This window comes from Carcharodon carcharias, chromosome 6 (genome assembly GCF_017639515.1).
Source record: "Carcharodon carcharias isolate sCarCar2 chromosome 6, sCarCar2.pri, whole genome shotgun sequence".
NCBI classification, from domain to species: domain Eukaryota; kingdom Metazoa; phylum Chordata; class Chondrichthyes; order Lamniformes; family Lamnidae; genus Carcharodon; species Carcharodon carcharias.
In genome coordinates this window covers 141,721,887-141,734,488 of record NC_054472.1, presented here as the reverse complement: position 1 = coordinate 141,734,488, position 12,602 = coordinate 141,721,887, and the positions used below count along the sequence as shown (strand labels likewise).

Here is a 12,602-nt window from a genome sequence, read left to right as displayed (position 1 = left end):
TGCAGAAGAGGCCCTTCAGCCCATCGAGTCTGCACCGACACTTGAGAAGCACCTCACCTGCCTACCTAATCCCATTTACCAGCACTTGACCCATAGCCTTGAATGTTATGACATGCCAAGTGCTCATTCTTTTTAAAGGATGTGAGGCAACCCGCCTCCACCACCCTCCCAGGCAGCGCTTTCCAGACCTTCACCACCCTCTGCTAAAAAAATTTTTCCTCACATCTCCCCTAAACCTCCTGCCCCTCACCTTGAACTCATGCCCCCTTGTGACTGACCCTTCAACTAAGGGGAACAGCTGCTCCCTATCCACCCTGTCCATGCCCCTCATAATCTTGTACACTTCAATCGGGTCGCCTCTCAGTCTTCTCTGCTCCAACGAAAACAACCCAAGTCTATCCAACCTCTCTACATAACTTAAATGTTTCATCCCAGGCAATATCCTGGTTAGTCTCCTCTGCACCCTCTCCAGTGCAATCACATCCTTCTTATAATGTGACGACCAGAACTGCACACAGTACTCCAGCTGTGGCCTCACCAAGGTTCTATACAACTCCAACATGACCTCCCTACTTTTGTAATCTATGCCTCGATTGATAAAGGTAAGTGACCCATATGCCTTTTTCACCACCCCACTAACATGCCCCTCCGCCCTCAGAGATCTATGGACACACACGCCAAGGTCCCTTTGTTCCTCAGAACTTCCTAGTGCCATTCATTGAATACTTCCTTGTCAAATTATTCCTTCCAAAGTGTATCACCTCACACTTTTCAGGGTTAAATTTCACCTGCCACTTATCTGCCCATTTGACCATCCCATCTATATCTTCCTGTAGCCCAAGACACTCAACCTCACTGTTAACTACCCGGCCAATCTTTGTGTTATCGACAAACTTACTGATCCTAACACCCCACATAGTCATCTACGTCGTTTATATAAATGACAAATAATAGGGGACCGAGGACAGATCCCTGTGGTATGCCACTGGACACTGGCTTCCAGTCACTAAAGCATCCTTCTGTCATCACCCCCTGCCTCCTACAACTAAGCCAATTTTGAATCCACCTTATCAAATTGCCCTGTATCCCATTTGCCTTTGCCTTCTTTATAAGTCTCCCATGTGGGACATTTGTACAAGTGACTTGTTAATTTTGCCCCAGATTATTATTTCTATAACCTTTCCCACACCGGAGGTTAAACTGACTGGCCTGTAGTTGCTGGGTTTATCCTTACACTCTTTTTTGAAAAAGGGTGTTCTCTGATACTACACTGTATCTAAGGAGGATTGAAAGATTATGGTCAGTGCCTCTGCAATTTCCTCCCATACTTCCCTAGTCTCTTTGGATGCATCTGATCCAGTCATGGATACTTATCAACTTTAAGTACAGGTAACCTTTCTAATACCTCCTCTAACAATTTTTAGCCATCCAGTGTCTCAACTATGACCTTCACTATTACTTTGGTAAAATTTTCTTCCTTGTTGAAGACAGATACAAATTATTAATTTATTACCTCAGCCATACACTTTGACTCCATACTTAAATCTCTAATCTTTGCTAAATCTTTCCCACTAGTTAGTAGCCTATATAATGCACCCATGGTGTAATGCCACCTTTATTATTTCTTAGTCCTAGCCAAATAGATTCTGTCCTTGACCCCCTCTGGGACACAGTACTTCTATAATTTCCTCCCTTACTTTCGTCTCTCTCCAGCACTGTAACATTCTCCTTAACATACAACACAGCTACAACTTTAGCATTCACTTGACAATGTGGAAAATTACCCATTTATGTCCTTTCCACAAGAAGGATGACAAATGCAATCCAGCCAATTACCACCCACCTAATCAGTCTACTCTCTACCATCAGTAAAGCGACGGAAAGTGTCATCAACATTGCTATCAAGCAGCACTTACTAAGCAATAACCTGCTCAGTGATGCTCAGTTTGAGTTCTGCCTGGGCTGTTCAGCTCCAGACTTCATTACAACCTTGGTCCAAACATGAATGTAAAATTCCAGACATGAGGTAAGTGACTGCATCAAGGCAGCATTTGACCAACTGTGAAATCAGAGGTGCTTAGCAAAACTGAAGTCAATGGGAATCAGGGGGAAAACTCTCCACAGTGGAGTCATGCCTAGCACAAAGCATGATGGTTGCAGTTGTTGACGGTCAATCACCTCAGTCCCAGGACATCACTGCAGCAGTTCCTGGGGGTAGTGCCCTAGGTCCAACCATTTTCAGCTGCTTCATCAATGACCTTCCCTTCACCATCAGGTCAGAAGTGGGGATGTTTACACAGTATTGCACAGTATTCAGTTCTATTTGTAATTCCTAAAATGCTGAATCAGTCCATGTCCATATGCAATAAGATCTAGACAATGTGCAGACATGGGCTGATAAGTGGCAAGTAACATTTGTACCACAGAAGAGCCAAGAAATGACCATCTCCAACAAAGAGAACCTAACCATCTCCCCTTGATATTCAATGACACGACCATCACTGAATCCCTACCATCAACATCCGTAGGGGCTACCATTGACCAGAAAATTAACTGGATCAGCCATATAAATACTGTGGCTACAAAAGCAGGTGAAAGGCTGGGAATTCCATGGTGAGTAACTCAACTCCTGACTCCCCAAAGCCTGTCCACCATCCACAAGGCGCAAATCAAGAGTGTGATGGAATTCTTTCCAGTTGCCTGCATGAAAGCTCTGACAGCACTTAAGAAGCTCAACACCATCCAGGACACAGCAACCTTCTTGATAGGCACCCTATCCACCACCATAAACATTCGCAACCTGCATCGCCAGCACACAGTGGCAGCAGTGTGTTCCATCTACAAGATGCACCTCAGCTATACTTCCAAACACTCAACCCCTACTGCCTAGAAGAACAAGGATAATGAGCACATCAGAATGCCACAACCTAAAATTTTCCCTCCAGATCACACACTGCCCTGACTTGGAAATATTTTGCTGCTCCTTCATCAGCAATGAGTCATAAACCCAGAACTCACATGACAGGATTTTGCGATCCCTCCGGGAGAGCAGGTGCCCATAAAATTCCCCAGGTGCCCCTCCCCCACTACTCTCTCACCTGCCACCGACCTATTCGCAATTTTCTGAAGTGCAGGTGAGGTCTAGGACGGCCTGCTCACCTCGCCCCAACTGAGGTCCTTATGTTGAGGCTGGTGGGAAGAGTTCAGGGGCAGGAGAAATGCCTGGCAAGTCACCCTGCTTGGGTCTTAGGCCTAAAGGGAGTGGGCGCCTCCCTCAAAGGCCCTCTTTCCACATTGGGCACCCCTCTTCTCCCAGGGTCTGTTTCCCATGGGTGTTTCCTCTACCCCTTCCCCTGGCCTCCCCATCAAAACTCCCATCCCCCTCAGGCCTCTGCTACCAATGGCGCTGCTGGGATTACAACTTCACACTCAGGCAGAAGTCCCACCTACAGGCAATTAACACTCCTTAGAGCTTTAAATATCTGTGGGGACGCTGTGATTAGCGGGAGTGCATTTCCTGCCGACCCTTATGGTGCCGGGGCTGGAAGCCCCACCATCTGAAAAATCCTGCTCATAGAATGATATTAACACCAAAGAAGGGTATTTGGCCCTCCCTAATAGCCCTGTGGATGTATCTACCCAACAAGGACTGCAGTCGTTCAAGAGGATGGCTAATCGCTACCTTCTCAAGGGCAATTAGGGATGGGCAATAAATGCTGGCCTTACTAGCAATGTCCAGTTCCCATGCATGAATTTTAAAAAGGCCAAGCTGACAGCCCTTTTCCCTCATCCTCTCTCTTCCAGCTGTTTGTCCTGCTCCGTGCCACCTCAGCCTATTCTCCCTCTCATTCTGTGCACATTGCTTCACCCATGCCGAGGAGCAAGTGGTCTGTGAAGAACCCTTGAAGTCAGGATAAAGCCCTATGTCTCGTGCCACATCAGTAACTTTAAACAGTTCTGGAAATGACCAAAAACGTCTACAATTGCACCAACAGTTAGTAGAAATCAATCAGCAACTAACCTGTAAGTTACTGATGATCACTTTGAATGGAGTTTTCTGCAACTGAATGCACATTCGGTTGTGAGGTTAAGGGAGGACGTTAGCTGGAATGCTAAGCTTCAGACTGGCAGTGCTAGCATCAGACACCACTGCCACTTTTCTTCCAGGAAAGCCCAGCTTAAAGAAGTTCTGCTCTTCTCTCTGATGGGGTTTTCTTTTGCCTCTTATTTTGTTCATCTTCATTACTTCCTATTTCCCTGCCTGTGTTTGATCCAATATCCAGCCAGTTCTGATGAAATTGGTCGTCTACCTGAAACATTGGGCTGAATTTTTCAGATGGCAGGGTTTCCCGACCAGCCACCTGAATATTCAGTGGAGAACGCATCACTGCCGATGCCAGCTGCCCTGCAGTCATTTCAGTGTGACATTACTTGGTTAAGAGCAAGACTTTGCCACCACCTGGGACGGAAGCCCTGCCTTAGAGAGCTGCGGGCCAATCAGATGGCTGGCAGCTCTGTGGTCCCAGCAACTAGCTTCAAGCAGTGGCCACAGCTGGGACTACAGCCTGTCTCCAAAGAGGAGGAGCTAATGGAGGCTGGACTGAAGGTAAATCCAGGTATTGGTGGGGCCTGGCTAGCAGAGGGGTATGAGCTTAGGGGAGTGGGTGTCTTTGATGGGCACAGTGGACCCCCAAAGTGATAACCCCATTGTCTGACACCAGCCTATGCAGCTAAAGCTTGGTGAGTAAATTAGCAGCAGGGGTGGGATGAGGCAAGTTATCATTAATTGGCCATTGTATAGTTGCATTTTCCAAGTGAATGCTCCCTGTACAGCTGGCAGGAGTGTAGACATGTACCATGGATGCCATTTGGTGGCTAAACTGCACATGTAGCACCAAAAAAATGGGGTGCTCAGAGGCTGTAAGGGTCATAGTCGCAGGAAATATCAATGACTTAGATAAAGGGGAGTGGGCAAGAACATGGCAGATGGCATGTAATGTGGAGTTATCTACTATCGTAGGAAAAAATAGAAGTATATTTTTTACATGCTGAGAGAAACGTTTGCAGCCAGAAGGACCTGAGTGGCCTTGTACAAAAGTCACAGAAAATTAATATGTCGGTACAGCAAGCAATAAGGGAGGCAAATAGTACGTTAACCTTTATTAAAGTGTTTGGAGTATAAAGAAACCTTTATGCATTATATTGGGCCTTTGAGACAGCATCTGGAGTACCATGTACAGTTTTAGTCTCTTTAATTAAGGAAGGGTGTTCTTGTCTTAACGAAAACAGAACAAAGATTCACCAGACTGATTCCTGGGATTGTGAGATTGTTCTATGAGGAGGGATTGGCAGACAAGATCTATATTCTCTAGAGATTAGAATGCGGAACATCTCATTTAAACATATGAAATGCTTAAAGGGCTTGACAAGGTAGATGCTGGGAGAATATTTCTCCTGGCTGAGAACTCTAGAATTAGGGGCCACGATCTCAGAATAAGGGTCGACCATTTTGGACTCAGATGAGGAAAAATATCTTTGCTCAAAGGGTTGTGAACCTTTGGAATTCTCTACGTCAAAATGGTTGTGGATTCTCCATCATTGAGCTAAGTCAAGTCTCAGATAAGGGCAAAGCTTGCTCATAACCAAAGGGCACAAAGGAAATTAAAGGATATAAGCTGGGAAAGTAGACGTAATATAGAAGTTCAGCCATGATCTTGTTGAAAGGTGGAGCAGGTTCAAGGAGCTGTATGGCCTATTCCTGCTCCTTTATCTTAAGTTAATAACTTCATGTTTGAATCTCTCCAATTAGTTTCCCATCCCTACCACAGCACTGAAATGGCCATAATTAAGTCATGAATGACAATTTCTATGACAATAAAAGGTGCTGTATCCCTTCTTGTTGTTCTCAACCCCATGGTGGTTTTGACACTGTCAAAGACACCACCATCCTCCAAAACCTCTTCTCAATTATCTGTCTGACTGGGACTGCTCTCGCTCCTTTAGCTACCCAATCGTAACTAGGGCAGCTCTTGCAATGGTTTCTACTCCCGGCCTTCCACCATTAACTCTGCTGTCAAGCAAGGATCTATCTTTGGCTCCCCTCCTTTTCCTCAGCTTACATTGCTGCCACTTGATGACAGTATCTGAAGACATGGGGTTAGGATCCACATGTACACTGGTAACACTCATCTCTATCCCCCCAGCATCTCTCAAGAGTCTTTATTTTGTGTTGTTAGACAGGTTGACATCCAGCTTTTGCGATTAGCCTCAATTTCATCCAGTTAGATTTGAAAAACCAAAATCATTGTGTTTGGATGCCACTCCACTCCCCTCCCCAGCATGGTCTCGGACTGAACCAGAATTTTTTTTCACCTCAACAGCCTCTTTGGCCCAACATTAAGCTTCAAACTGCATATCCTCTTCAATCACAAAGAACACCTACTAGCATCTCTGTAATGATGTCTGTCTCGGCCCTGACTAAGTAGGTCTGATGGCAAAACCTTCTTCCATGCTTTTGTTACCTCCCTCTATTATTCTAATGCTTTCCTGACCAGCCTCCTAACCTTCACCCTACACAAACTTCAGCTCATCTAAACTTATATTTTCGCCCAGTACTCCAGTATTTCAAATTTAAAATGGTCATCATGCTCAAATGCCTACAGGAGTTTGCCCCTCCCCCGTGCTCTGGGATTCTCTGACTAAACATGTCTCTCCACCTCCCTCCCGTCATCTAAGAGTCTATTTCTTTGATTTTTTTTTGTTTTTCTGTTAAAGAAGTGATAAAAAAAATTGCAACACAGAAATTGAAACTCAAGTCTTCCGTACTTAGGTTAGTTGAGTTTTTTAGTAACCTTTATGGTAGATGGGGCAGATGTAGAAGCGTAAAAGCAAAAAACTGTGGATGCTGGAAATCCAAAACAAAAACAAAAATACCTGGAAAAACTCAGCAGGTCTGACAGCATTTGCGGAGAGGAATACAGTTAACGTTTCGAGTCCGAATGACTCTTCATCAGAACTTCATTCTTCAATTATGCTGGCAGACCTGCTGAGTTTTTCCAGGCATTTTTGCAGATGTAGAAGGGTATGGCTGTAAAACTGCACATGCATTTTGAAGGACAGTTGCTGCAGCTATACGACTAAGTATAAATGTATTACAGACACAGAAGCTTCCCAGATATCAAGGAGGTTGAGATGTGAAAGGTGAATTTACCAAGGAGCAGAGGGCCCAAGAGGAATGGCTCATTTTTGTGATTCTCTACTCCCTCAATTACTCACCATCTTTCCCACCCCATTTATAACTTCTATTAAGAAGTAACCACTACCACTCAAACCTTCCTCCCTGATCTTCTCAATTCCTCAACCCTCTTAACTGCTCCCAGATTCTCTCCAAAAAACCTTATAAACACAGTACTCCTCTCCAGAACAAAATATAACATCTCAATTAGTGTGAGCATTATCCCAGAAGATCCATTTCCACATAGAACACTGCATTCTGTGAGAAAAGGCAATGGCACATCAACTAGTTCTTAAAGAATTAAAATAGCATAGTTGTCATCCATTACACTATGCTATATATCGTTTCACGGTCATGCTTGGGGAGATGGCCCAGCTCAAGACAGCTTCCCAGTTAAGTTGGAACAAGTCACTTTTGATAGGAGGAATTGTGCAATATAATTCCTGAATCACTTACAGGTGATTGCCATTGTCGGCATGTGTCCCTGCCCTTTCCACGGCAATTCTTTTTTCTCCAAATCTAGCACAACCATTAAGATACAATAGATTGTCCATGGTCTGCAAGTCTAGGAACCCAAAGTGCAAAAGGCACCTTTAAGTCCATTCATTAATTTGAATGCAAAGTATGAAAGAACGTTACACATAATTGAACATTTTTTATTTTCCAAGTGTTTTATTGGAGCCACTGTCTATTTGTTAGTATCACAAATGTAACATTTTCCTGAGAAAAGACAGTCACAGTTTTCTTAAGAAATTTCATTTTATGATAGGTTCATCATACAAGTAACACTGTGCATACTGCAGCAAATGAACAGTGTTTGGGCTTTTGATAGTATACTGTATCACCTAGTAGTTCAAAAGTACACATGGTCTCAGATTCAGATCATCATTTTACAAACAGATTCTGCATTGTCTTGCATTTCACCAAACCAATCTTCTGTAACATTATTCTCACTGCATATAAAACTTACAAAGGGATTGATCTAAAAACAAAAATTAGTAATCCATACTCCATTTGGAGGAAGAATTTTATATCTCATTTTGCTTAGGATGACAAGTTACCTTCATCCATGACTTGTTCTTATGAAAGATGGAGCAGGAATAATATATATTTCATTCCCTTCAAAACAGTGACAAGATTATACAATGATACATATCAATTATTAAACACTAACGCACACAAAACTGACTAGGATTTCTCCCTTTAGCTGGATTGAAGTGTACAGCAGTAATTGATTGGCATTGTATCCCTCTTTCAATTTTGTGTATATATTATCTATTGGGTAAAAATAGGTGAAATGTTCAAGAATTAGAAGTTATTTGAGAAAAAAATCAATCCGGAACTAAACTTATAAAATCATAAGTAGTTGGCAAGGGTGGTACCTTCATAAACCAAGCAGTTTTAAGCAATTTTGATCAGTGAAAATTGGAATCAGCCAATACAACAATTCATACAATCAATATGTACAACTGAAGCATGCTCTACCCAAAACGGTATGATTTCAGTACATGGCAAATGTATAGAATGATAATGTTGCAGCAGATACTGGTCAGAAAGTGCATTAAGCATGTGCTTTACTAAATATTGCTTGTTAATTTTACATGCTAACTAAATAGAGGTCAATGTTTTTTAATGCCGTAGTCACAGTAACCTAAAAAAATTTCTGCGATAACTTAAAATGTTTTTAATAAAAATACAAAAAGGCTTCCAGCATTTCTTCCTTACTTTTCAAACTTTTAAAAAAAAATGCAAGATCCAATATAGGAACATTTTATTATGTAAGCCTATGAATTATTATCTATAGCAAAACAGTAAAACTGCTTAGTCTTCAAGCACCAGCCCTTGGCCACTAAAACAACAACAATTCCAGAGACAGTCTTTTCCTTGTGCTCATTGGTATTCCAAATGCTTTTGGATCCAGCTCCAAATTTCCTTGTGTAAGGCAGTCTCCATCTATCTGAAACCACCTTACTTCCTGCCAAGACCATTACTCACTTTACTTTTAGCAGAGACTTTTTTCCGTTTTGTTACACCCTTGTCTGCTGCATTCAGGTGCAAGACTTCAGAGTTTCCTTCACCTAGTAAAAGGAAAAACAAAGACTATTGTTGTTTGGTAGTATGGAACTTGAGTATTGCTGAAAAAAAAGAGACACTCTCAAAGACAACTGTGATTCTGTGAAAAAACAAAATGATCTTTTACCAAGTTTTCAATACTCACTTTGCTTTGTATGTATACGAAGTATTTAATTCAAATTATATTTAAAACCAACATAAAGATTGTACTTATGTTCATAGTACTGTATTCAATCAAGTTATTCACTCATTTTACCTATTATCAATAAAATTATCCAAAGCTTGATCGGTTAAAATCCATACAGAAACAGAAAACCAATTTACTTATTGCCTTAATTTGCAGAAATATATTGTCAAGCACAAGAAAGGTCAAGAAAGCTGCTAATAATAACAATAACACTGAACTTACTCCTAGCATTCTCAATTTAAACTAGTAATAGTTTAATCACAAAGTATCTTGCATTAAATACTTGCTCAGGAACACCCCAAATTCCTCTTTACAATATAGTAATTGTGCCATCAAATAACTAATAAAATAATTGTTCTTGAGTGCTAAGACTATGACTCATTGACATTTCTATCTGTGTCCAATTGGTTTTAGGAAAAACAAATAAGAATATTTTTCTTTCAGGAGAATAGTCTTTACTGATATAGGTTATGGAGCAACAAAGCAGCATTTACATTTTTCAAACGTGTTGTCAAATGTTGCAACCAATTTTCAAATCCATATTCCTCACTCATTTAATAACATAAAGACCAAAGGACAAGTAAGCTGGGAAAAAAACTGGAGCAACTCCAAGCCATGTGTCAATTTAAGGAAGTTTAAACGTTTATTTTTACAATTTGGATTAACTTTCTTGACTTCCTTTGACTTACTGTGAGCAGTGCGAAAGGATATTCCCTAGTCTAAAATGGGCATGTCTGGTGTGAAGTTCTTGGGCCTCTTACTTCAGGGTTCCACTGACATAAGGAACACATTTTGAATATATACATCAGCATGTGCTGCTTTCCGGCTGGTTCATTTCCAACTTCAGTCAATTCCTCTATCAAAATTGTAGTCAAGGAGTTTGCAGCAGGAATGCAGTGATAAGGACATCCCTGTGATTTTAGCTGCTCACCCTACCCTGTTCCCGTGAGGCAGGTAGACAAGGACATTGTGCAGTTTCAAGGATTGTACAGCCCTAATGCTGTCTCTGGCTTCACTGATAATGGGCAACATCCATTCAGACCAGTTGTGCAGTAACAAGATACGTTAAGGCAGTAGCTCAGGTTGTCTGAACTGATTGGACTGATCAGGTGGGTAGAAAAATGACAAATGGAATTCAACCTGGAGGAGTGTGAGTTGATGCATCTGGGGAGATCAAACAAGGCAAAGGGATACATAATTAATGTGAAAATACTGAGAGGTGTAGATGAAGTGTGGGACTTTGAATTGAATGTCCCTGAAGGTAGCAGGACAGGTTGGTAAGGTGGTTAGGAAGGCACATGAAATCCTTTTCTTTATTAGCAGAGGCATAGAAACAAGAGCAGGGAGGTTGTGCTGGAACTGTACAAATCATTCGTTAGGCCACAACCTGAGCACTGTGTGCAGCTCTCGTCTTTCATTACAGAAAGGATGTGATTTAACTAGAGAAGGTACAGAGGAGATTTACAAGGATATTGTCAGGACTGGAACATTGCAGTTATGAGAAAGATTAGAATGGCCGGGGTTGTTCTTCTTGGAACAGAGGAGACTGAGGGGAGATTTGATTGAGATATACAAAATTGTGAGGGACCTGGATAGAGTGGGTGGGAAAGGCCTGTTTACCTTAGCAGAGAGGTCAGTGACTAGGGAGCATAGATTTAAAGTGATTGGTAGAAAGGTTAGAGGGGAGATTTGGAAAGGTTTTTCACCCAGAGGGTGATAGGGGTCTGGAACTCGCTATCTGAAATGGTAGAAGCAGAAATCCTCAGCTCATTTAGAAGGTGTCTGGATATGCACCTCAAGTGCCGTAACCTGCAGGGCTATGGACCAATTGCTGGAAAGTGGGATTAGGCTGTTTTTTGGCCACGCAGTCACACTGAGCCAAGTGGCCTCTTTCTGAGCCATAAACTTTCTATGACCAATAGGAGCTGATTACCAGACCCTTTCGGGTCACCAACAGGTTGAGTGTCAGGGATTCTGTGCATCTGTAAAGGCTGCATGGCTGCCCTGTGATTAGGGTTAAAATCAAGGCTTCAGTGTCAGCATCAAGTGTTCTCTGGCTAAGGATGGCATGGTTCAATTCAAAATAAAACACAAAAACACAATGTCACAAATTATGGCTGGAATTTTATCAAAGCCCAAGGTGTCCCACTGCCAAGATCAAAAGTGGGAGCTGAATCTTCGTTGTCAGCCGACAGGACTATGAGCAACCTTTTACCGTCTGGAAGTCAATTAAGAAGCCGCCGCCAAGGCCATTGTCCAATTGAGGACAGTGACCCAGCTCCCAGACCTGCCAGTAGAGTGGCAGATTTACTGCGAAAATGAAAGGGCTGAGCACTGCTGAGGCTGCAAAAGAAGAATATTGTGTTTCCACTGTCCATGTTGAGCTGTCATTGAAGCTCAGGCAAGTTTCACAACTTAATGTAACAGGGCAGGCCCCAACAATTGGAGGGGTGTGTCCTCCAGTGGTGGCACTATAGCTGGGGGGTGGGGTGCAGGGCAGGGGTGGAAGGGAAGCCATTGCTCCTTGGGTGGGTGGGGGGGTTCCCCTCCATGGGCCATGTAACAGCCATAAAGGAGGCCCTCCCAATCTCCCACTCCCCTGCAAGAATCCATGGGATGCTGACATGATTTATCCAGTGGTCTCCCCATGCAGTGGCGGACCCTCCCAATACTGGTAAAATGTGAGCAATGGCTGATAATTGGCAGCTAAATGCTTTAACTGGCTGCCCATCTCCTGTTGGTGGGGAGCCACGCCGAGGATCCAATCCTAAGAATATCCTATGGCAGCAGGAAGATATCAAGCTCCTATCCTGGCATCTTTTGTCACCATTTTATGAGGCCTCCTGCCTCCCAGCTAGTCTCCCGAGGGCTGGTAAATTCTAGCTCTATATTTCGGCAGGCTACCCTCTACTCCTTCAATCTACACTACCCCGGCAATCCTGGATTCTCCAAATGTTATATCAAGGGTTGTTTTCTATAATTAACCCATTCCTACAGCACAAAATTGCCTCAGTTTCAACAGATATAAATAAGATCTTCACAACGGTTCAAGACAACATTGGCTTGAATTTTGTGATATAAATAATGGAGAGGCTGTAGGTGTGGAAT

At 42.7% G+C, this 12,602-nt stretch overlaps 1 protein-coding gene across 1 annotated transcript in view; it reads right to left on the bottom strand.

Annotated features, from left to right (window-relative positions):
• Positions 1 to 7,886: 7,886 nt before the first annotated feature.
• Positions 7,887 to 12,602, bottom strand: part of LOC121279351 (phosphatidylserine synthase 1-like) — a 41,869-nt gene continuing 37,153 nt past the window's right edge. The window contains exon 13 of the mRNA XM_041190531.1: positions 7,887 to 9,312. Coding sequence (XP_041046465.1) covers positions 9,203 to 9,312 — 110 coding nt within the window. The 3' untranslated portion in view covers positions 7,887 to 9,202. The remainder of the gene's footprint in view (positions 9,313 to 12,602) is intronic.